Source organism: Coloeus monedula, assembly GCF_965178545.1.
Source record: "Coloeus monedula genome assembly, chromosome: 3".
Classification (NCBI taxonomy): domain Eukaryota; kingdom Metazoa; phylum Chordata; class Aves; order Passeriformes; family Corvidae; genus Coloeus; species Coloeus monedula.
Window position 1 is genome coordinate 31,256,488 of NC_138783.1, and position 24,874 is coordinate 31,281,361.

Genomic DNA, 24,874 nt, shown 5'->3' on the forward strand with positions numbered 1-24,874 from the left:
ATCATTTAACAAAAGGCTCATGTATGAGAAAATGTCTATAGTGTGAATCAGGTAAAGACTACTGTATTCTTTCCCAGTTTGCTGAAATAAGAACAAAACAGGATAGGAGAGGTAAAATGTATTTAAAACATCACTTGAAATTTACAAAAAACATATTCTTATTATCTGTTCAAGTAGAAATATATGGCTTAAACCTGAGAGATGTTTACATCTCCCTTACAGAGCATAGGCCCCCTCCCCACTGTGTGACAGCAGCCACCTGGGAGAAATGAAAATTGGAATAAATCCCAGGGTGTAGTACAGGTGTACAGACCTTCCCAAGGGAAAAGCAAACAGGACACTTGGTGGGACCAATTCACACACAGCTCCATCCTTCTGAAGAAAAGTTGTTGGTGTGTTACCGGTCATAGTCCCAGTAGCTACGTGGCCAAGACATTAAAAATCCTTCAGCCCCCATGGGAATGACATGCCCTCACCCACAGACAAGGGGAGGAGTCTGTCCTGTTAGGCTATGGCAGGGCAAGAGTGGGGAAAAGGAAAACCAAAGTTGCCCCTGTCTCTGTTGTAGAAAGGTACCTATTGTAATGACCCAGCCAGCAGCACTATCGTGGTGGAGATAGTGTGCTCTTGGGGGTGGTGGACACCTGCAAGGAGGGAGGAAGGGAGGTAGTGTGTGGAGAAGAGGCTGGTCTGATAGGAGAAATCTGGGCACCTGAGAATGAGGAGGGCTGGAGGATGCTCAGATGTTTGCAGCATGTGTCAAAACAGGGCTTACACACAGCACGAATGATTGCCCTGGGGGATGCCAGTGGTCTCAGGGGTAAACGGTGGCTTCCATGTGGTTGCTGCATCTCACCATAGTGCACAGTTTCTTCATGGCTGCAACTCCATCTGTGCTCTCCTACACCCCAAGGATCCCTGACAGGCATGGGAGTGTGACAAAAGCTGTAGGAGAGGAAGGTTGGTGCTCATCTCCAGCAGGGCCATGAAGGCAAATGGCTCCTCCTCACCAGATAGATCTGAGCCCCCCCCCCTCAGCTGGTCTCCTCAGCCTCATCGAGATGGCAGGTCCATGTCCCCTCTCTGCCCATGTCAGGCCAGGACGGCAGGCATGTCGTTGAGCTCTGGAAAAGGAGACACATGATGAGCTACCAAACATCTGCATCTGTTCTGACAGCCTGTGAGCAAACAGAACCTGTTTGAAAAGGCATGCAGCCCAGGTTTGGTCATTTTTTCTGGATGATAGCTCCATGGGTGCAGAAACATGGTGCATGGGAGCGTCCTCAGCCAATCCCACCCTGCCTGGCAGAACCAAGAGTGCTCAGTGCCTCCAGAGTCTCTTTTCACAGCATCACAGAGTAATGAATATTGGAGGGGACATCTGGAGGAGCCTTTGCTTGAAGCAGGGCCAATTGGATTGTGCTGCTAAGGGGTTTGGGGCTGAGATTGATGCCTTTTCCTGGCATCAATCTTAAAATCAAGAGTCAAACACGGTTAGAAGGGAAAAAGGGATTTTACCTTGGTATTTATTTTAGGGATCCTTAGGTGCACACGTCCAGGTCAAATGCACCTCAATGCACACCCTCCCAAAGATCAGGTATAATATTATAGTTCTTACTAATAGCATATCTATCAAAGATTCCCCAATGAGAGGCTCAAATGAGCCCCCCCTCCCCAAGGAGCCTTCCCCTGGATGGTTCTATCTTAGTTTACAAATGTGTTCTGGAGGGGACCTTGGGGTCTGGGGCACACTGATCCCGTACTACGAAGCTCCTAAGATGTTTAGTCTCCTAGCTGAACAAACAAGGCCAAGAATGAAGGCAAAAAGCACTAAGAATACAGAAGCTGTAAAAAGGTATAACAGGGGTTTATAAGAAAAGGCAAGAAATCATCATGGCATCAAGATAACCCAGACTGCATCCTTCCTCATAACCTTCCTTATTACTATGGACATCCATCACCAACCCATCCATCAGGATCCCGGTGCTCCCACAGAGACCACCCTGAGCAGGATGCAGCTGCTCTCCTTGCCCTGCTCACCTGTCTTGAATTTGTTGTATGTGCCATTCTCTATCATTGTGTTACTGTCCTGGACACAGCAGGAGAAATTCTTCTCTCGCCACCTGCATGGGGCAAAGCATCTGGGTCAGGCCACTGCTTGCTGTGGTTTTCCTCACAGCCCCCTGCAGCCTTGGACACCTTTTTCCTACTTTGTGAGGGCAGGTATTTTGGGATTTTCTCAGGTCCTTACCGAGAAAGGACTTGAGTGCATGACTGATGTCTAAGCACCCACACTCCTGTGTGCAACAGCATTTTGAAGGCAACTTTGTGACTAAGCCCTGTTTTCTGAGCAAGATTTAAGAGCTCCAAAGCCCCAGAAATGATTACAGCCACTGGCTCTTAAGCAGCCAGGGAAATTTAAAAATTGTGATTTTGGTGTGTTCATAAACCTGACAAGACCACACAGGGCACTGAGGCATTGCTGATGGCCCTTCAGTCCCAGGAGGGCTGGGGATGCCCTTGCTGGAAGGCCAGCCAGGAGGACTTCATTGTTTGGTTGGACCAGAAGCATCCACAGGATCCTGGGAAATGCACACAACAGGAACATGATCCCGGAGGAGATGGGCATGGGAAAGTCTGATGGTGGTGGTGATGCTTTGCAGGGGTGGTTGTGCACCACCCTACAGCCTTGAAAACAGAATGAAAGCAGGACCTGAGGAGAGGAGAGCAGAGCAGAGTAAGAGGGGAAGGAAGGGAGCAACCTTGCCTTGGGAAGGGAAAAACCTGGATGCCCAGCAAAAATGCCTGTACAGCTACTAGTTCATCACTGTCAAACTACCAATTAATTTTTTCATCATCCCAGAGCAATAGTAGCCCTCCAACCTTTTCCTATGCCGAAGCAAGTCACAGTTAATGGCAGGCCAGAGTGCTCACCCAGGGGCTTCCCAAACTTTCCTCTTGCTGCCACTAGCAGCACAGTTGTACTGCCAGCACCCTGCAAAAAATCTCCCCTGGGCTGCCTGCTCTGATCCTGCCACCCATCCACAGACATCCAGCTGAAGAGCTGAGCCCAGCACATCCTGCTTTCCTTGGGCACTACTGGGATGAGAGCATAGGCATGTTCCTCATACAGCTGTGGCAGGACAGAACATCCAGCAGCCAAACATGACCAGCTGGGGTGAGCCTGTTCTATGAACCCCAAATTTCCCAATAATCTTTGACAGAGGGGAAGGAAAAAAATGTGGTGTCTGTGACACAGTCAGACATTTTTGAGTGGGAGGATGGATTTCCGGTGGGGTTCTGGCATGTGCAGAAAGAATGGGATGCTCTAATATTAACATTGGGAGCTTTCCTAGCAAATCAGTCCAACGAAACATTGTCAAATAGTAATAATAGAAAAATAATTTCCTTTCTCAGCCCATCAGCTTTGATAATTGATTTATGTTGCTATTATAAATCCACCAGTTCTCCACTGAATCCTGAAGGTAGACAATGCCTGAGCTGCCAAAATGGAAAGGGAAAATGAGAGAAAGCAGGAGAAACAGGTTTGGGGGGACTTTAGGGGCTTTCTTCCATTTCCAGAAGGGAAAGCTAATGTTCTCAAGTGTAGTTTTAACCCTTCAGGTCACCTGAACGCATCCCTCCTTCCCTCCACCTGGAGCAAAAGATCAGGTTAGAATGGCCATTAACAACTTGGTAGTTACCAGTGCAGAGCAAAGATGAGTGAGATGAGGAATGCAGAGGTCAGATCTGTCAGGATCCACATGATGTTGTACTGCCGTGGAGTCTGGAAGAGAAAAACGGAGGCTGTGTCCACCACTAAGGACCACAAGATTTGCAAAAAAAGTTACTCAAGCTCTTTCTTCCTGATTGAATATGGCTGTTCAACTGCCTGGTTTGCATCTGCAGTAACATCCCTTGAGTATTTAAAGCATTTGGTGGGATTTCAAAATGGCCACTTACCACTGTGTTGTGTTGGTGCCAAACCATTTTCCTTCATAAAAGTGGGTCTGTTTTACCATAGAAGATTTTACCGTATCACAGTGAATGCCACAGAGACCTCTTGTGTGTACAGGCAGGCCTTGCACTTCTCTGCTTCACCCCAATAACAACATTAACTGGTGGCATCTCATTTTCTCTGGAAAAACTACCCTTTACTGAACACCACAGAGAGCCTGGGGTGGCTCCTGCTTTAAGTCTAAGAGCATCTGAAGATTCATCCTTAGACTGGACCTCCACCCAAACTTAGGATGAACAGAAACACTGCAGTTCTCTGGAGGGGAGCATTGTAAAATCTAATTCAAGAGTGTGAAGCCAACTGATTAAAGTCCTTACAGAGACTCTGGTGGGACCAATGCCCCAGGTGCTTCTTGGCCCTACAGGTTGTCCAAGGCAGAATAACAAATAGAGAAATTATGTGAAAATTTCTCCCAGAAGGAAGGCTTATTTCTGTGGTTGTTTCCCTTGGACTTGTAGAACAAGACCAAGTTTGACAAGGCCAGTGGGATGCTCTGGGAAAAGAGAAACTTCTGACATCAGTAAGGTGCTTCAAAAGGTTAGAAATGGAAATCCTCATGCATCAGCTTGTTCCCTCAAAGGTCCTTCCTTTCTTCCTGCACAAGTCTCAATATAACTTGTTTTCCCTGATCCCAAGGCCTGAGCTGATAATCCTAACAACTAGGGTGCTTCTTCCTGAGCCAGGAGAAAAGAGAAGAGTATAGTAATACCTGTAGTGTCTTAGATGTTCCAGTAAGCCAGGTTTCAACTCAGGTCCTTCTTATGCAAAGGATCCTTAAAGGATGCTTTCTCCATATGTGAACTGGCCCATAGTCTCCAAAGGTAACCGTGAACATCCCAACCCTACTTCCCACCCCTGAGACAGAGAAGACTTCCACTTACCATGAGGAAGAGTGGCTGGCTGAGATCCTTCAGCAAGTGGACGGCATTGGTGGTCACAGAGTGTGCCCCAGAGCACCATGCCAGGGAATAGAGCCATGGCTCGTTGACCACATAGAAGTTGGTGGTGATGTTTGCCTCGGCGTATTTCCTTTAAAAGACCAAAAGGCAACAACCTTCATTGAGCAAGGAGATTAGTACTTCCTTCGGGCTTACTCAAGGAGATTCGGGAAGATCATGGGAAATGGTTGTAATCTTCTGTAGGAAGTGCTTACTTTACGACCTAGATAAGGAACATAAAGGAAAGCCAACCAGCCAATAATTAATCATTAACAATTGGTCAATACAGAATAGCTGAACAGCTGGAAACAAATGCAGATAAAATGCCCAAAAGGTCAAAACCTTTCTAATCCTTCTGCCATATTAATCAATGTAACAATGTGTTTGTAAAGGAGGCTGTTCAAGTAACAAGCAATAGAAAAGGAAAAAATGGCCTCAAGCTTCACCAGGGAAGGTTTAGATTGGATATTAGGAAAAATTACTCAATGGAAAGGATTATCAAGCTTTGGAATCAGCTGCCCAGGGAAGTGCTGAAATCATCATCTCTGGAGGTATTTAAAATATGTGGATGTGGCACTTGGGGACATGGTTTAGTGATGGGTTAGGGAGTGCTGGGATAATGGTTGGCCTTGATGATTTTAAAGATCTCTTAAATCTAAACAATTCATGTTATTCTATAATCTCCCCACATTGTGTTCAAAACCACCACAGAATCACAGAATAGCCTGAGTTGGAAGGGACCCAGAAGGCCACAGAGTCCAACTCTTCAGTTCAGGGCTCATGTGGGGATTGAACCCACAACGCTGGTGTTGGTTAGAGCACCTGAGTTGGTTAGACCAGCTGAGCTAATCTTCGAAGCTGACCACCCAAGTTTGTTATGGTTGCCCCATCAACTCACCATTTCTCAAGTTATTATGAGCTATTGAAACTTGATATGAAGTAAGTTCATTCTTTGTATAAAGGTAATGTATCATCAGTATCAGCATTTATATATCTATCTAGGATCTATCCAAGGTTTACCCAAATGGATCTGCCTATGACTTTTAATAGCCTTTCAGCCTTGAGAAAAGAAGGCTCTGAGGAAACAGAGTACTTTGCAGTACTGAGAGGGGCTACAAGAGAGCTGGAGAGGGACTTTTTACAGGGGCACTGAGTGACAGGACAAGGGGGAATGGCCTTAAACTGGAGGAGGGAAGATTTAGATCAGACATTAGGAAAAAATTCTGGATTGTGAGGGTGGTTGAGACACTGGTATAGGTTGCCCAGAGAGGTTGTGGACTCCTCATCCCTGGAAGTGTTGTGTTCAAGGCCAGGCTATGGGGCTCTGAGTAGCCAGGTCTAGTGGAAGCTTCCCTGCCCGTGGCAGGGGGGTTGGAACTAGATGGTGCTGAAAGTCCCTTACAATCCAAACCATTCTGTGATTCTATGATTTTATGATTTTACATCCTGTGACAATTATAATTGAGAAAATATGAACATTACTCTTAAGCAAAGGATTGAAGTTTTTCCTTTCTTTTTAATTTCAACTAGACTTCAATGGTTTTGTGCATTGGAAAGAGCAAAAAATCCTATTTACAAGAGGAGACCTAGACAGGTAAAGCTTGGGGGGTTTCATGTGCAAGTAGCATTTTGGAAACTCCTGCAATGAATGTGGAGCCTTTCACCATAGAAATTACATTTTCATTGTGTCACATGCAACAGAGTACTGGTAGCAACAGACAAGAAATGATGTCTCCAAAACACTGGCTACAAGAGGGTGATGGTCTCTCACCACAGCATTATGCACTCCCACTGATGTTTGCAGAAGAACCATGGAAGGTTAAATAGTTGTTCATTCTCCATGATTCAGTGTTGGTGGGACTGAGGATGGCACAAATAAAAAGACAAATCAGGATACACCTGTGTTGTTCTTACCAGAAGATCCTCAGATCCTGGTAAATACGGAATTGAGGACAGCAAGGTTTAATTACACGTGCCACCTCTTAGTCAACAGGAGGAGTGAACTGCAGTCTGTCACCCCTAAAACACATCAGGGATGGCTACTTGATCTGAACGACCTGTTCCCAAAATATTCTAGTCTCTGGAACTGGTCACTGGAGGGAGACATTGTCCCATGCATGAGGCAAACATAGTCCAGATGCACCCCAAAGATTACACTTGGAGCTGAAACCTACCGGATATCTTCACTGGACATTTCAGTGTAGACCAGATTGAGTTTGACAATATTGTGCTTTAATAGGTCTTCTATTGGTGCCTTTCTGCCCATCGTGTGCTGAAACCCAGGAGCAACAGATTGAACAAAGGATCTCACGCTGTTATGCAGCCACAGAACCTGCAGGCAACAAGAAGAACCAGGGAATTCTCAGCAGAAGAATTCATGCCCCTAATATGCCCCACTGTTCACACAAACACAGTAAAGATAACGTCTTGAGGGGCTTAACCCAGTTTGTCAAATGACTTTCTCCCAATGATCAAAGAACATTCAGATGCAGGGTTAAAACTTGCAAGTCACTTTTATCAAGAAAAAAGTATCCACTGTTTCTTGCTTACCCACTGGAAATCAGTGAGTACGTTTCACACAGCCCAACAAAAGATGCAGTGTTGAAAATGAATGAAGACAGCTTTGGTCTATGGAAAAGGCAACCGAAAATATTCTGTTCTATCATTCTTCCAGCATGGAAGAAAAGATCTTCAGCAGATACAGATCAGCATAACTCCCCAGACATCAATGGGTACATAACCTGATTCCCATGAGTTTAGCAGTCATCCATTGCCAGGGGCAGGAAGGCAATATTACAATTTATTTTAATTTAAGCCAGGAATTTTAATGCAACATATAAAATAAGCATGAGTAGCAGGGAACAGACTGACAATTAGTATATTTATGAAAGGGTGCTGTTTAAAGGGCTAAGACATCAGCTGGTATATACACTGCCTTTTTCCTGTGCTGCTGAAGGATTACACCCTTGTGAACCTTCTGAGGAACTAATAGTAGGAATATAGTCCAAATGATGCCTTTTAAATCAAGTTAAATGCAAAGGGCCAATTTTATGCAGGTGAAATCATGCAGAGTATGCCCCAAAGTCCCAGTTAGGAGAGCAAGAAAAAGGGATATGGAGTGAGGCCACCCTACCAGATGGCGTTTAATCTTCGACTCCTTGAGGATGACGTCCAGGATTTTGCGGATCCACAAATTCCTGTAAGGATGTCTCTCTGGAGGGCGGTAGAGATCAAATATCACAAGTTTATTGTGACTGTCTGCGAGGCGCAAAAAACCACTTAGCGTGTAAATGGACTGATTCATTGCCTGATTTTGATCTGCCTTTGACAGCGAGCCCATCCCTAAAAATGGTTTGTTCTAGAAATAAACAGATATAAAAAAAAAAAGGAAATCAATCAGGCAGTTTGCTCTGGGAGTCAGCTGTATCTCTAAGAGGGAAAATGTTTGATGTCAGTCCTCCACAGGTGGGGATGTTTTATTTTGCTTATTTTTTCTACAGGGAAGCTAACCCAGGCTGTGAGGACATTGCTTCTGGGACCTAAACTGCATAGTTCACAGCTAGCTCTGCTGTGCTTCTCTGTCCCACCTTGTTAGCTCTGAGTATTATAAACAGCACGTTGCACAAGTAGCTCTTGCCTTCTTCCCCCAGCCCACGAGCTCTGCTGCTGCCATGATAAGGTGACACAGGAACACCCACCAGCCAATTGTTACAGGTCTCCTTAGCCTAAAGGCAAACTGGACAAAGCAAAGAGACCCAAACTAAAGGATTTACTCTGGCTTATTGGGAGTTTTGGCTCAACTAGAAGTTCCTCTTCTAACACTGACGCTGTTAAATAATAGGCAGCTGGTGTCTCTTCTACATCTAGTTGGTGATAGTCATGAGATGATAGAAAAGTTTGGATTGGAAGACACCTTTAAAGCTCATCTAGTCCAACCCCCCTGCAATGAAAAGGGACATGTCCAACTGGATCAGGTTGCCTAGAGTCCAATCCAACTGACCTTCAATGCTTCTAGCTCTTTATGATATTTACCTTAAGGAACCATGTTCCAGCATTCAATTTCTGCAGAGAATCCCAGGAGAATAATGAAGCAGCTTTACCAGTCTCATTAGGGTAGACCTCATGGATGTTAGTTGTCCTTCTCAAGGTGTCGTCATGCATGAGGAAAGGAACCCCATCATAGCTGCCAGAGAGCAAGAGTTCAGGTCACCTGGGGTACAGGTTCATTCACAGCATGAGCAGATTCATGCCAGGTCAGAAGAACATGTGGGCTGTTGTGAATGCAGCAGTATAGCCTCCCTCAGTGCAGAGAGTGCAATATGGAGGAATGCTGAGGCTCAAGACATCAGGTTATTTCCAGCTTAAATACTTCTAGGAGATCTCACAGAAGTCATGCTCATCTGTGCCTCAGTTTCCCTAGGGGCAACATGAAGGAGGAGATCTTTTTGCCTGCCAACTCCCCCAAAAATGGTTAGTAACTTATGGTTGAAATCTCCTTTTGCTGACATCAAAGTGTTTCTGTGGTTTTCAGAGGACTGAATTCTGAATGGACAGTGATGGAAATGCAAAATTTTCTTTTATAGAAAGGTCTAGTTGAGTAGAACATCTAAATTTTAGTGTTTTTCTCATGCAGTGCCTGGATACAGCTCATCCTGCACAGAATGCTAGCATTTCATGGCAATGGGTTCACCAAAGGCAATAAAAGATCTAATAATTAGGACAGTGCTGTCACAAATCTGAACACAATTTTCTGTTGGTTTGTAGACCTCATATAACCCTCACTATGATCTGGAAGTCAGACTAGAGTAGGGACTTGTCTCTATACTCTGCCAAGCATTTAAAACACGATCGTTAAATCAATAGCTGCAGCTTATTGACCTGCCTGAGAACAACCATGCCCTACAGCCCCTGCCATCCCATGACAGCTGAGGGACCCTGTCCCAGGCATCAGTAAAACCTAATTGCCTGGAGCTGCATCTCTCCAAACACATGTTTCTGTAGTGAGTGGTGAGTATTTTGGACCAAACCACTACAAGCTCTTAGAAGAAGCAGCGTATACTCTGTGAGATGCGATGTTTTGCCCTCACCTTATGGTGACATCTGTTTCAAGACCATCCCCGCCATGCTCAATTGTCTTCAGAAATGACATCTCAGTGTTTTCTGGTGCCAGCTGAAAAAAAAAAAAAGCAGATGAGCAGATCATTTTTAAACACTCTCTGGAGGACTCTGTAAATACTTTCTGCCTCTTTGTAACATCTCTGTTTTTTATTAAGGGAGCATCATTATAATGTTAAAGTCTACTGTTTATTCTCTTCCACTTTGGCCAAACCCATCTTGTAGAAGAAAAACAGAATCATAGAATGGTTTGGGTTGGAAGGGACCTTGAAGATCACCCTGTTCCAATCCCCCTGTCAGGGCAGAGACACCTTTCACTAGACCAGGTTGCTCAGGGCCCCCTCTGACCTGGTCTTGTCCCTCAGGAACAGTGTTCTCCTTGTAAGCAAACCCATGCAGTGATGTCTTTGGCATGCAGTCCCAATGACCAGAAATGTCTCCCACCCTCAGCAGATTTCATGGGAAAAAAAACCAAACAAAAGAACAACTGAAGATGATGATGAAAGTAGTAAGACAAAGGATGAAGAAACGACATAAAATAACTTCTTCAGACCTACCATTGGTGCTCCACGGTGTCCAATGAGGGCTGGCTTTGGTCCAAGTGTTCCATTCTCTCTGATGCAAGGAGAGTACATTCCCAGAGGTATCAAGAAAAGAAAGAGAAGGATAGCCAGGTATGGACCAACAATTACCACCTGAATAACTGAAAGAATTTGAAGGAGGAAGGCTAGAATTAATCCACATTGTAAATGTACGAATCTGCCTTGCTGCTTAACTTCTAATACAGTCCTCCAGCTAAGTAGCTTTTGGGTTTTGTCCAATCCCTTTATCCATCCCTTCTTCCCCTTATTTTCACTTTCTCTCCAAACAATGCAATGCAGGAAAACAAGTTGGTCAAAGCAAGGATGCAGGCTTAGTCAGGACTGCAGGTTTTATGCTTTAATTACATCTCACTGTGCCTTACAGCAAGATATGGCTTTATTTCTTTTTTCTTTAAACATGGTGCAATGAAATCTCCATCGGTAGAAAAACAATCCTCAACAGAAGGATGCTAATTTTTTCTTTCTCAGATAAGAACAAGCACCATTTTGAAGTTTCATTCACAGTGAAGAAGAGTAGGTACCTCTCCTTCAACTGTGTTGCATTTCCTTACTGTGAATACTTCCCTGGTTCATTCAGATTGTTGTTAGTGCCCTTCTGTGTGTGACCCAGAGAATCCTATGGACTGAGAGCATGGATATTGCACCTCAGAAACTTGCCAACTCATTACCTACAGTCTTCTCTGGACTTTGTTGACACATTGCCCAAGAGCCCCGGGCGTCCTTCACCTCAGGGACCAAAAGAGTTCTTCTGAGAAATGAGCACCTATGCAACAACACCTCTTTCTTGAATGGGTACCACCATCCCTCTGTGCCAGCGGCTCTGAAGGACATACTAAGCTAGGAGTACCTCAGGCATGGTGGTGTGTAATATCTAGGGTGCCTGCATATTCTCCCCCAACCTCTCCAGCTGCAGTACAACAAGAAAAGTCTTGGACAGGGAAAAAAAATGCTTTCACCAGTCCATTCAGTCTGTGATTTTTATTGGAAACCAGTGTCTGAAGGTGGGTGTCAGGTAGATAATTTTGGCTGCATGGAGACACAATCAGAGACAAACAGTCACTCCCAGTCAGGCTTTTCTGCAGTTGTTCCTGGCATCTGGCTTTGTCCTTACAACATTTGGTCATTCTTCCTAGAGGTAGGCAGGAACTTCCCATGAGGTAACACTAGGAACTGATCAAAAATCTCTTTTCCCTATCTCATCTGGCTTCTCCTGAGATACATTAGGCTGAAGTGGTTTGTCTGACTGGACTGGAGATCCCTTCTCTATACAGCAAGCAAAAATCAGCCAAGGGAGCTGCCACTGGCTGCTTTCTCCTGCAGAGGGCTAAACAAATTTTCACTCATGACTCAGAACATGGGTGCTTCTGCTAGTGTCCACCATCTCAACACAGATCACTGCCTCAATATAGGGAGAAACAGTGCAAGATAACATGCAAACCAGTAATACGTTGGGACAGAAACAGGGCAGTGCACAGCCCAAGTCCCAGCCCCACTCATTTCCTTGGGATATGCAGAATTTGAAAGTCTCCTCCAGCTGGAGTGCAAGTATGGGAGGAAAGGGCTCCTGCATCCCCCTTTTCCCATACTGATATATATTTTTTATCATACAGAGAGCAGGAACCAGAGCTGCCTACCTTTCTTATCTGCTCTGATGGCATGAAGAGCCACAGGCCAGGACAGAAGGACCATGATGGCAATTGCCCCTATGTGGAGATAAGGAGCTGTGACCTGGAAGGCAGAAAAAAGGATTTTAGTCAAAGGATGAACTGTGGAGACAGATGGAAACAATCCCCATCAGAGCTAGAGCCCTTACCCCTGGATGGGCTCCTGCTGCAGATACCAGCAGTTAACCACTCTCCCTTGCTGTGTTGGATCCACCAAACACCTCAGGACTCAGAGGAAAGGCCAGGCCAGGGAGGAGTGTGCCCCAGCCTGAGGAGTGCTCCTCACTTCTTTACTTTTTCCTAAGTCAGCTGAAGGGGACACAACTACCCTCCTCCATGAAGACATGATTGCCACTACTGATATGCCATAATCTGTGAGCATCTTCCAGTTTAACCCAATATAAACCACTCCAATGCCATCCAGGAGATAGCTTTCACCACACCACACTGCAGTTAAATCATTAAACTGATCTCAACACACCTGAGTGATAAAATATGGTATTTACTAGCTGTGGTATGAAACTAAATACAGTGGTGTAAGAGAAGCAGATATATTAGATAATATTGCTGGACAGATAATGATGCCTTGGGTTTTAAGTCAATAGATTTGACTTCTTTAATCTTAAAGATTAAACAAGAAGATTATAAGACAAGAATCACTTCCATGCTTCTCATGAATGCATGAATAGAGTTGGAAACCAAGCAGAAATACAGATCCTGAATGGTTGCTGGTTTGATATGTTTTCCCCCAAACTAGGCAAATCTGAGCTAGAAACCAGTCCATCATCTTCTCATGTTCACCAGAGCCCTGTGGCAAATACTCCAGCTAGAACTGACAGTTATTAAGGTATGTGCTAGGGAAAACCCCAACTACCTAGAAGCAAGCCTTTCCTGCTGCTTAGTCCTGATGCTGGAGCCTCTAAGATGGAAGGGTTGAAGAAAGCAGCAGTCACTGGGAGATGGTGGTGGATGTGACACTCTCTGCCCCAGACACTCGACACCAACATCTCCCAACCAGAAGCAGGATTCAGTTGTGCAAGCAGAGGTGCCATCTGAGATGTCCATAATACCTGAGGTAGATCTGCAAGGCTAATGGACATGACGCAGTATCTACAAGAGATTCATGTCCTTTGGGAACAGCAATGGGAGGCCATCCCAAAGGGCATGGATACCTGAAATAAACAGCACCTGTGGGCAACCCAAAGGTTCTTGTGTCTCCTCCTCATCCACATCCCCTAGTGTTTGTCAGGGGGAGGAGAAGCTGATGTTTTCTCATTACCTTTGCCAGTGCATAACCCAGTGGTTAGCAAACTGTAGAACAGGAAATTGCAATTAACCACATCCTACAAACACATCTTCGATTCCTCTGCCAATCCACTTGCATTGCTCTCCCAGCCTTCACAAGCACTAAGCCACATGGGAGAGAGCTATTAGACCCAAATAGGGTAGAATCATGGAGCTGTAGAGTGGTTTGGATCCTGCAAAGCAGCTGTGTAGTCAAAGGCTACATACTTCTTCCTGCCCAATACAACTGGGGACCTGGATGCTCGGACACTGAACAGCACTGGACAGCTCTTGCCTCCACCTTCAGATCTGGTGAGAGTTGAGGAGGCCAGCAACCATGAACTCTGATCTCCTGCATCCAGCATTTTGTCCCACCTGACACCAGCATTCTCCACCTGCTCCTCAAAAACTCATTGCTCTCTTGCCCTCAGGAGATTAAGCTCTTCTGAGTCACAAAAGACTGGAACTGTGCTGTACCAGCAGATTGGGATGAGGGATGACAGAGAAAGTTCTTGCTCCAGAAAACCTACCAGCCTAAGGGGTCTGATTTACCTGCCCTGGACAGATGAAATTTAATAGTACACCTAGATTTTTGGGAGGGAAAAAAAAAGGCTGTAACTTTCTATATCTTTCCAAACTGAGACATGTTACACCACACAGTTTGAAACTCAGCCTCGGGCCTTGGCTTCCTTTCCCCCAAGAGGAAATGTTAGGTCATAATAAAAGTTTACTCAGAATGTACCCTGCTAACAAAAACCATTTGAAAAACACGCACCATACAGAATATCTTCTGCCAGTTGTCACAAAACACTTCTATAAACAAGCTGCTCTTTCAAATAGACGTCCTAACCCCTCTTACCTGGAAGGACAGGCGGACAGTTTTCCGGTGATCTCGCCAGAGTATAGATAATGCAAAGAGGGATGAGATAGTGAAGCCCAGGACGAGAAAAGTACCAATCTGGGGACACAGAGAAGACATAAATCAGCTTCGGCATTTTTGCATAGGGTATGCCCTCCATCTGAGTCACAGGCTAATTTAAGCAGCTCGATAAATTGTTTAAGACGCGTGAGACTGACTATGCCAGTTCAAAGACAGAGAGATCCAATGGGACTAAAACCAAATCAACAATGCTATCAGTATGGCAGGACTGATTTCGGGAGCTGGGTACTCAACTAAGTCAGCTCTCAGGACTCTCCCTGTAATCAGTGGAGAAAGAGGAATTTCAGAGGTGATCCATTCCTGCTTGCATTGTGATGGAATATGCATTTCTGCCTGTTGATATAGATGGAGCCTAGGTTACCAGGTTACACTAAATCCCTAACCTGCACATGGAATTCATCACTTCTAAACTCAGAAGTGATAAATTCCACCCAAAAGGGACAACAACACAACTTCCTTATTCTATGAGCTGCTTTGTAACAGGCTTCAGCGGTAACAAACCCTCCCATAATTGAGATGAGAGCTCACTTTTTAACCTAGAAGGTGAGGCAGTATCTCAGTCAATTCTTCAGCTTCTTGTTTGGTTTGGTACCATCACTGCAGTAATGGCAGGCTCTTCTTGCTGTATCATCTATCTGCTGACAACTAAAGGCAAGTAGCAATTGCACCAAGGCCCTAACCATTCTTCAGGGGACCTTCTACAGATCAATGCCTTAATAATCTATCCCTAATCCCTTGCACCCATGAATGCCTCTTTTTTATTATTATTCTTTATTTTTTTTTTAATTTGGTTGGTTGGTTGGTTGGTTGGTTTTTTACAAATTGTTCTACAACTTTCTGGTTCTCATGGAACCCATTTTTCAGTTGTAAAGATCACTCCATTTCCATTCCTTAAATGAAGAAACACAGGATCAAGCACCTGCATGCTCAGCTATTCCCTCCCACTGCAGCCTTTGCAACTGCATTGCATCCTACCCTAAACTGCATGGATGGAGGAGCATTTTTAAATGCCTCACACAGCCTCAAAAATTACTTAAGGAAGATGATTCTAACACATAATTTTACAGCAGCAAGTCCCCAGTAATTTGTTTCTGTATCTTCAAAACTCCAAAAGGCATTTCCCATACCATAGAATAGAATTAAGAACTATAGAACAGTTTGGGTTGAACGGGACTTTAAAGATAATCTAGTTCCAGCCCCCCTGTCATGGGCAGGGATGCCACACAGTAGATCAGATTGCTCAGGGCCCCATCCAGCCTGGCCTTGAACACTTCCAGGGAACCATCCAAGACCAAAAGGCATAAAGCACCAGGATGCCTTGGAAAAGCCATATTTCTCTCCTACAGAGAGAGCAGACACTTTTTGCACTGTTGCTGGTGTCTGCTCCAGAAAATCATGCAGTGCTTCTCAGGAGAACTTTGCTTTTGACTTCATGTTACCATATGTAGATGTGTCAAATATAGATATCTTCACCTGAATGAGTCACTGCAGGCACCTAGTGGGGAAAAAATGGTTCTTTGAGTGTGATTCATCTCATCTTAATTTAGATGTCTATGACCAGCTGGATGAATTGCATCCTCAGAGGATTCATTTCCCTCCACCGAGTGCAAAAAAAGTTTGAGTGATCAGCTCAGGTGGAGATATCATTTTCATGGTATCTCAATCTCATAAGATTAACCTCTTCCCTCTCTTCCTTCTCTCCCATAGTCTAAGAGGTTTTCTGTGCAAAGAAACACCACAGACTCAATTAATTTAAAGCATAGATTAGAGTTACCAGAAAGCCCTGACTCTCCCCACCTTGTGACTCCAGTGCAGGTACAGCTGCTGACCTTCTGCAAGCAAACACATCGCGAGGACCTGGGAAATCAAGAAGAGATTGTATGCATCCTGGTGGAAGGTGGTGACGTGTGCCAGTGAGGCACTTCTGGAATTATTTTTGCATTGGGAAGTTACTTTACACTAGATCTTCCTGCACAAAGTCAATGTTTGCAGGACAGGTGTATGGAGAGAAAAGTTTATTGCTACGGTAAAAATGCTTCTGAAATGGCCAAGCACTTGTCAAGACTGCCCTTCAGGATCAAAGACTTTTTCCTGGGTAACAGATAATTGGGCACTTTGGGGTACTTGCTTTCAATGACTTTTTGTGATGAGAGACTCTGAAAGAGGAATGATGGCCAGAGTAAATTATTATTGTATAAAAGAATACAGCACAAACCTTGACTATTTTCTATGCATTTATTGTGATTAGAGGGGTATCAACCATGGGAGAGAAGTCAGGGAATAAAAAATGCCTCAGAGCAGCACAAAAGTATGGAGCAGACAGCAAAAAAGGCAATTCTTCCACGTTAACCACAGGGAAGGCAGGAGACAGGCACATCTTAGACCAGAGAAAAGTGTCTTGGGGATTAAATGACTCCAGTTTTTGGTAGTTGGCATGTTTTGTCCACTTGATAGCAAGTTGGAGCCCTCAGGGAGGGTTCTTGTAAGGCATGCTGCAAATGCCAGCCAGGACAGAGGACAACCCAAGATGCTTTGAACACCAAAAAGTCCAGAATGAGGCAAGTCAGTCCACGGTTCTCATGCAGAGTTTCTTCACACAGTTGCACACCTAAGTAACCAGTGGGTCTGGAGATGAATTTCACCCAAAGAAGCACTTTGCTGCTGTGAAAATGCGCAAGTCTATGCTCAGGAGTCTAAATGCCTGGGGAAACTTCCCAACTACTGTAAAGGATCATTTTGGGCCCAGTATCACCAGGTATCAGGGCTTAGAGAAAAGTATCTGTTAGTAGACATCCACTGAGGAGGATCATTTATGCTGCAAGTCCCTCCAGACTGTAGCATAGGGGGATTGTATGAAAATAGGACATATAGATTTGGGGGGTCTTCTGTCCTGAAACACAACTGCAAGTGAATGTAAGTTGTTTCCTATCCATCCACAAAAATTCCCTCTTTCCAGGATCATGCTGATTTGAAGCAAGATATAAGGCCAGGTTGGATGGGGCTTTGAGCAACATGGTCTAGTGGTAGATGTTCCTGTCCATGACAGAGGGGCTGGAATTAGATAATCTTGAAGGTCTGTTCAAACACAAATCATTTTATGATTCTGTGATAAGCTCGGCAGTGAATAAAAGTGCTTCTTGACATGTTGGCTTCCTTTAATGGAATAAATGCACCCAGTACAGGATGAGCAACTGGGAGCAGCTGAGAGAGAACTGAAATACTGCTAAAGATCTTAAATCAGCCCCATTTAAATAAGCTATTTCAGGGTGAAAAAAAGAGAGAAAAAAGCTACTCTGCTCCTTTGCTGCAAGTCTGTTACACAAAGACCTGGTCCTTGTGCACAGTAAAGCCAAACATTTAGAATATTCTGAGCCAGAAGGGACCCACAAGGATCATCAAAGTCTATCTGCTGGCCCTGCACAAAATCACACCAAGAATCACACCATGTTCCTGAGAGGATAGTCCAAATACTTCTTGAACTCAGGGCACTCAGGCAGACTTGGTCCTGTGACTACTTCCCTGGGGAGCCTGTTCCAGTGCCCAACAGTCCTCTGGGTGAAAAACCTTCTCCTAATTTTTAACCTAAATCTCCACTGATAGAGTTTTATGATGTTCCCTCGTGTGTTCTCACTGGTCTGTCTACTCCAAATTGCTTCCACACACTTTCTGGGATTGTCTAATATAAGTACAGAGGCATGAGGGCTTAGGTGACCAGTATGTTTCTGACTAATACTGCCAAGGTTAGAGTCAAGGTCCTTCTTGCCAATCCCATCATCTCCCAGAATCTCACAGCCTCCAACACTTGCATTCTTCTCTTCTTTAAAATGAGGTGTGGAAGTGTCTGCCCTCCACCATCTACCTGCAAAGTGGTGATTAAGGGATACTTCTCAGTGGTAAGAGAGATGGGCTCACTGCAAGGAGGATTGCACCTTTGTCTCCCTCTTTCTGAATGGCTGCATTGACCACAAGGTTATGCTGCAAAGGGTGGACAGCAGGTGCTTAACTCCACTCTGCTTCAGCATGGGAACAACCTTGCAATCATCTCAATACTTCTGGTGAGGTGTGGGCAAGCTCTGAACCTACACTACAAGGACATGCAGGCAGGCACTTAGACACTCAGCTCACCTGAAACATCTGCTCACTTAGATGTTCTCAACTGCTGATTCAGGTCCTTATACTCATTCACTTTATGGCAAGAAACTCAGAACTTGTCTGGTACCCCAGTCTCTTAGGGATGGAGTTTTGAGGTCACGTTTTGGATTTCAGCATCAATGTACTATTTTGAGTCCTTCCATTTATGAATGAAGAGGCCACAATGCTTCTGAACCTCTTTACTTTGCACAGTCACAAGTCTCCTCCTCACAACCCTCAGAACAACATGGCTGAACTGCAGAGAGGCAAATGTTTTCTGCTGGGGTGTGAAAGACTACATAAGAAAAGATTTTTCTTCTCCACTGAGCATGAACAGCTCTGTAATTAGACCCCTCAGCTTAACCTTTTAGCCCTAATGGGGATGAGAAAATTGTCTTGGGGACTGATTGAACAATTGAATTAATTGAAATTGATTGTGTGAAAAAATGACAATGATGCATGTGGACGGAGAGCATCTTTGTGCAGACAGCTAGTGCTTTCTTGTGCAGCATTTTCTTCGGCCACTTGTGGCTGGTGGGCAGAAGACTGTATGCTTCAGGGGGTCACAATAAGGTCATGGAAGCAGGCTTGCAAGTTCCAGTTGGGTGCCATGATTAAGAAAGAGGGTATGGTGCTCACAAGCAAAACCAGACCAGCCACCGGTTTATACAAAATCTTTCTGCTCCAACAAGGGCATCAGGGTACTCATTTTTCCAACATGATGGGCTGTTCATGCAAAACACCACCAGAGAACATCACCTAGGTGAAGGTCTCCAGTCCTTCTTGCAACACATGGGGGGATACTCTCCATCCAACACTGTTCAACCAGAATTTGGGATGTAATTTATCATGGCAGAAACCTATTTGGCCATCAGTTGTCTGAAATGTATTAGAGCAAACCACCTGTCATATAGTACCCACACTGAGAGATGTATTTAGATGTGGAAGGGCTGAGTTACACTTACCAGCCCGTGGGGCTCACAGTGTTTTGCTGGGTGGTCCATCAAAGCCTTCAGTGAAAGGGAAGCACTGCAAACAGCAGTGCAGGGGTGAATTCCTGGTAGAGTCCTTCTCTGAAAGAGCCCTGCTACAATGAGCTTTGTCCAGCCACAATTGTTACAATACCCTTCATGTTTTCAGATAGAGGGAGCATAAGTGGTGGCAGTGATAACTTTCCTTGCTCCCCTTTCCCTCAGGACCTAATAACATTTAAGTAGCAGCCTCATGCCCCCAGCACCCACTGCTCAGGATGGATGCATGCAGCAGTCTTGCCACATAGGACACAGTGGCATGGCGATGCAATCAAGCAGGAGCAGTGTCCTCAGAAATGCCCAACAGCTTTTGTTGGGTCACTTAACAGCTTCATAAAAGCAAGGAGCAAATGGACCTTCACTGCAGGGTCTGTTCCCAGGGTGGAGGAACCTCTGAAGTGTTTCTTCTGTTGTTTGATACCATCCAGACAACTTGTATTCTTTCAGGTTTATCCATGCTCACCCTTCTGAGGAAGGCAAATGTTGTTAGCCTCGTTAGACAGAACTGAGAAACTTGAGAGGAAGAGGAGGATGTAGCTACATAATAAAGAGTGAGACCAGGACTGAACTAAACCATGTAGGACACCAATTTCACCTCATATCCTCCATCTTCCTTTCTGGCTTTACTTTGCCCATCACCTGCCTTGTCAGCTTGCAGTCATCACATTCATGCTGACAAAAACCTGAAAATACTCAAAGAAAGTCCACTGCTTGGACACTGGCTGATGTTTGGATCCAGACAGAGCATGACTGAGCTGATATGTCAGCCCCAGGGGTCTTCAGGCTCCTTAAGCCCAGGAAATCCTGTAAAGCCAGTTTCTGGCACAGGCTGTGGTGAATTAGTCTGATCCTGAGGTTGACTCCAGATCCACAGCCTGCTGAGGCACCATCTCAGATGTATCCATGTCACATGGGCATCTCTGGCAGCTCTGAGTTGCCCCAGGTAGCATTGTAACCACCAAGCTACCCACACTACTCCATGGCCCCTGGGAAAGCCAGGTAGGCTTTGCTGAATAATAGTCCATGAGCCCTAGAGCCACCACAGTGTTACAAAATCCTTGTAATTACTTACTGTTGTTTGTCCCATTCAGACCTCAGTCAGTCCACATCTCTTATGATGCTCTTGATTGCTGTGGCATGACCAAGCACCTCTCCTATTTATTACTTTGGGGGTTTTATTGGTAGCACTAGAATAAAAGTACTATTTATTTGTACTTCATCAGGAAGAAAGGACCCCAGAAACCAATTATGTTAGGTACTGCATGGACAAAGCCAAAAGAGATTCCCTGTCATGAGCAATTTACAGACTGACTGTATGATGACACGTCAGGGAATGGGGAAGAACAGCAGGAATGGAAGATAAAAGCTGGTTGTCTTGGTCACAGAGGTGAGACAAAGCCATAACCTCACCTTCAGCACCTGGCATTTCAAAATGAAAGTAGGAGCAGGCACAAGACTGATGTGGACTCCAGTGCCTGGAGTCAAAGTGAATTCTTGGCCTATAGCTCTGGATGCAGAAGGTGGAAACACAGATGCAAATCTGTTTAATTTGAGAGCTTTCTTATGAATGAAAGAACAGAGGAAAAGGATGAGTAAGTAGAAATTTTAGGAGAAGTTTGGGTTTGGTACATTTCCCTAACTAAAGCAGACATCAGATTAGAACTCTAGAAAAACTTTCACAGGACGTGGAAAGGTGAGGATTTCAGGAACCTCTTTCAGCATAAACTTCAGCAGCATTTTGTGACCACATCTATAACCTCTACCTGGAGAACATCCTCCAGCAAAGCAGAGTGAGTCAAGTGATAAAGTTCGATTCCCCTTCCTCTAATAAACCTTTTTACCCAGGATTAGAAGAGTAACTCAGCTGTGACGACGTATCACCACTGCTACCTGACTCAGAGCCCCATATTTCCCTGCTGCCAAAGAAACAATCTTCAGTTCCCTCCAAATCTAAATCCAGCCACTGCTGGCTCAGCTTTCCTTGGGTTCAAGGAGGAATTGTACACATTTATCAAAGGGACATCATTGAAAGAAATCACAGAAACATCTGGCTCAGAGACCCTTGAGCTGAAACTGGTCATTTGCAGGTGGATACGGGGAAAAAGTACTGTAAACATTCACTGTGTTCCAGATCTTCTCCAGGCATTCACTGTCTAAGGATCATATGGAGGACTAGACTGAGCTTTGGTCTGAGACATTAAAGCCATCCCTATGCTTAGCTTTCAAGGTCAGCTTACAAGGAGCATTACTTACCAGTAGCAGTGAGGTGTATGCGAACAAGACTGCAGCCACAATCAGGATAACAAGAGACCAGAGAAACCAGAAGCCCAGGTTACCATAGTTATACCTAAAAATAAACCAATAAAATATTGTAAGAATGTTTTTGGTTAGCATGTGGACTAGAGGGGACCAACAGCCCTGTCCCTTGAAATTCTGAAATTTTCTAAACAATAGAACAAAGAAAGGCAGAGGAACAGCCTACGCTGGTAACATGCAAAAGTGATTAAGAGCTTCCTTCCCAAAATCCCTGATTGCATTAACCATCAGACTAATACACATTATTATACCTTTCCTTCCCATAATATTTGAGCAGCTCTAATTTAATTTTAGGGGCCAGACTTGCATAACTGCTGCCTGCATACTACAGAAGGAAAAGATGTGCATAAATCCCTGACGATTATTTCTTACTTTTGAATCTGGGAACTTGGAATTCTCTTTCAGTGAGAGAGCTGGTTCAATGCCTCTGATTCCAGCCATTACACTTCTTCACATGGAATGGGGGAGAAAGGGAAGGAGAAAAAGAAAGACTCAGAGAAGGAAAGAGTTATTTAGTCCCTTTCATTCACAATTTTTGTGACGGTGATTCTCCTCTTTCTCCTAAATTCACACTTACACCTAAAATTTGTAGCCAAGCAAAAGGCAGAGCCTCAGCACCTACAGAATCATTGGACAGTCAATTTGGATGTTGTAACCAAGAGTTTAAGGTGCCAAATCTTTGCTTCATAACTAAAGTGCCCTGTTTCAACACAGCTGCTCCAGAGGCTGCTCATCCCTTCCCAGTCATGCCCAAGGGGTGGGAGAGGAGGAAAACACAATACTTACCAGTCAAAGCCGTTGTAGTCATTTTTACCTTCACCCCATGTGTACAGAAAGACCAGAGAAAAGCAGAAAGCTGCAACAAGCAATGGGAAAAACATGCATTCCCGCTGGAGAGGGAGAGGAAGGACAAGCAGTCAGAGCTATGGCCAGCCCAGAGAAATCAAAGCAAATGGCAGGTACTTTTAGGCTGTCCCTAAAAATATGTAGCTTGGTGTTGGAATTCTAACCGAAATAAATATGGAGAGGAATTCAATTCCCATCCCTTGTAACCAGGAGAATGTCCTCAAAAGCATACGCTGCACTACTTGTTTTCAGGGAAAACTCATGACTTCCCAAATGAATGGGATTTTAACCGCCTCACATGAGAGGAAATTGCACTGTACAGCAACCTTCTTTGCAATTCTTACTGCACACCCAACCCTAATGTTACTTCTTTGATTCTATGGCTTTGAGATGTTTCACTGGCCAGGAGAGGTTGGTGCAAACTCCACATTTATTAGTTGTGTGGCAGCACAGACAAATTGAGCTTGCCACCGAAATAGCAATTCATCAAGCATTTAGAGCAAAATGTAACAGCCCAACAGATCCCAGCGGGCTCCAAATGATATTGGGCTGGGATTCCATGACATCAACCCCCTGTCTGCGTAGACTGCCCTGCCCCAGTACAGAAATCCACGTCTGTGCTGATTTTGTGCTCATTTACCATGTTGCAGCAGCATTTCCCAGGCTCAGTCCTTTCACGCTGGTACCGCCTCCAGCGGCAGCTGTAGAAACCAGCCAGGCAGGAGATGAAGGGCTGGTGCTCGTACCGCTGCAGCAAGCGCCGGCGGACCACCTTCAGCTTCCCAAACTTGACCCTCTTGAGGCTGGTGGGACTGGCCTCCATCTGAGTGGCTTTAGCTCATCTTCCTCCTGGAACAAGACCACAGGTTTTACAGGGACACTGTTGGGTAAGCTCTCCATATCTGAAAAAGGAGAGGAAGTTTTCCCAAGAGGATGCTGAGACCAGCAGGAAGTGAGGCTGAGGACATCCCATCTAATTTTATATACCAAAGTGAGATGACCAGCTGAGAAGGATGGTCACTGCAAATCCTCTTAGCAGTCAGTGGTGCTCCTGGTTGTAACTTAGGTGCTCTGAATCACCTTTGAGGCTACCTCTGCCTCCTTTTGCCTATACAGGGAGTTCTGGGAAATGAATTCATTACCTTAAGCACATTTCAGATTATGTCATATGAACCTGAGCCTAGGCTTACCTATGGGAATTATTCAACATCACTGTGACGTGTTTGAAACCTGCTATCAGTTTAACAAGCTCATATAGAAAAGGCACTAAACCCCACCCCCAGGTACACAGCTCTCTTATCCTGGAAAAACTGCAGCACTGCAGAGACTGATCCCTTAAGAAATAGTTATTTCCTAGCTGAAACAACTTTACTTGGAACAGGTTTTCAAGTGTAGAAAGGCCAGCTGCAAAGATGTACATGTGGGAGACCTATTCATAATCATAATTTAAAGCAAAGAACTTGGTGGTAAATTGCAACCGGTGTAGTTACAGTGAAGCAAATAGCACAGAGACTAGTGCTAATTGAAGACTGCTTCACCCAGCAGGGCACTACCTTCAAGGTAAGACTTCAAGGAAAGATTTAGGAAAACAGTTTTGTGTGGGCATGCAAAGAAGCCCCATTATACAGTCCTTCTTTAGAGTCGAGTTAGTCAGAGATGTTTTTCTGTTGCATTAAAAAGTGCCATCGCATCCTTGAGTCCACACCAACCATGTTCAAATCTTGGAACATCTGCTGCAAAATCCCAGCTTAGGACTCAAGATTTCCCTAATTTTTCAGATGTAATACCAAAAATTTAAGAGGAAGAATAAACAGTTTGCTGCACTATACACATGGATGAAACGCACATATATAAAGGAAATAACTCAGATCCCAGTGTGTCCTCAGAGAAATCAGTGCATAAATCCTTGCAGACTGACACATCCAAATAACTGACCAGTTTGCAGGAAGCACAAATAAATCAGAGACATCAGACACAAGTTAAAACAGA

At 44.6% G+C, this 24,874-nt stretch overlaps 1 protein-coding gene across 1 annotated transcript; it reads right to left on the reverse strand.

Moving 5' to 3' along the window:
- Positions 1 to 1,092: 1,092 nt before the first annotated feature.
- On the reverse strand, positions 1,093 to 23,708 carry GDPD4 (glycerophosphodiester phosphodiesterase domain containing 4; the record flags this gene model as incomplete). Its single annotated transcript, XM_082277801.1, has 15 exons — positions 1,093 to 1,124; positions 2,041 to 2,123; positions 3,705 to 3,787; positions 4,900 to 5,047; positions 7,131 to 7,288; positions 8,090 to 8,314; positions 8,989 to 9,139; positions 10,044 to 10,126; positions 10,629 to 10,774; positions 12,308 to 12,401; positions 14,481 to 14,579; positions 16,359 to 16,418; positions 21,977 to 22,070; positions 22,826 to 22,929; positions 23,526 to 23,708. 15 exons carry the CDS (start codon positions 23,706 to 23,708, stop codon positions 1,093 to 1,095), a joined length of 1,743 nt encoding a protein of 580 aa, XP_082133927.1.
- Positions 23,709 to 24,874: the final 1,166 nt, after the last annotated feature.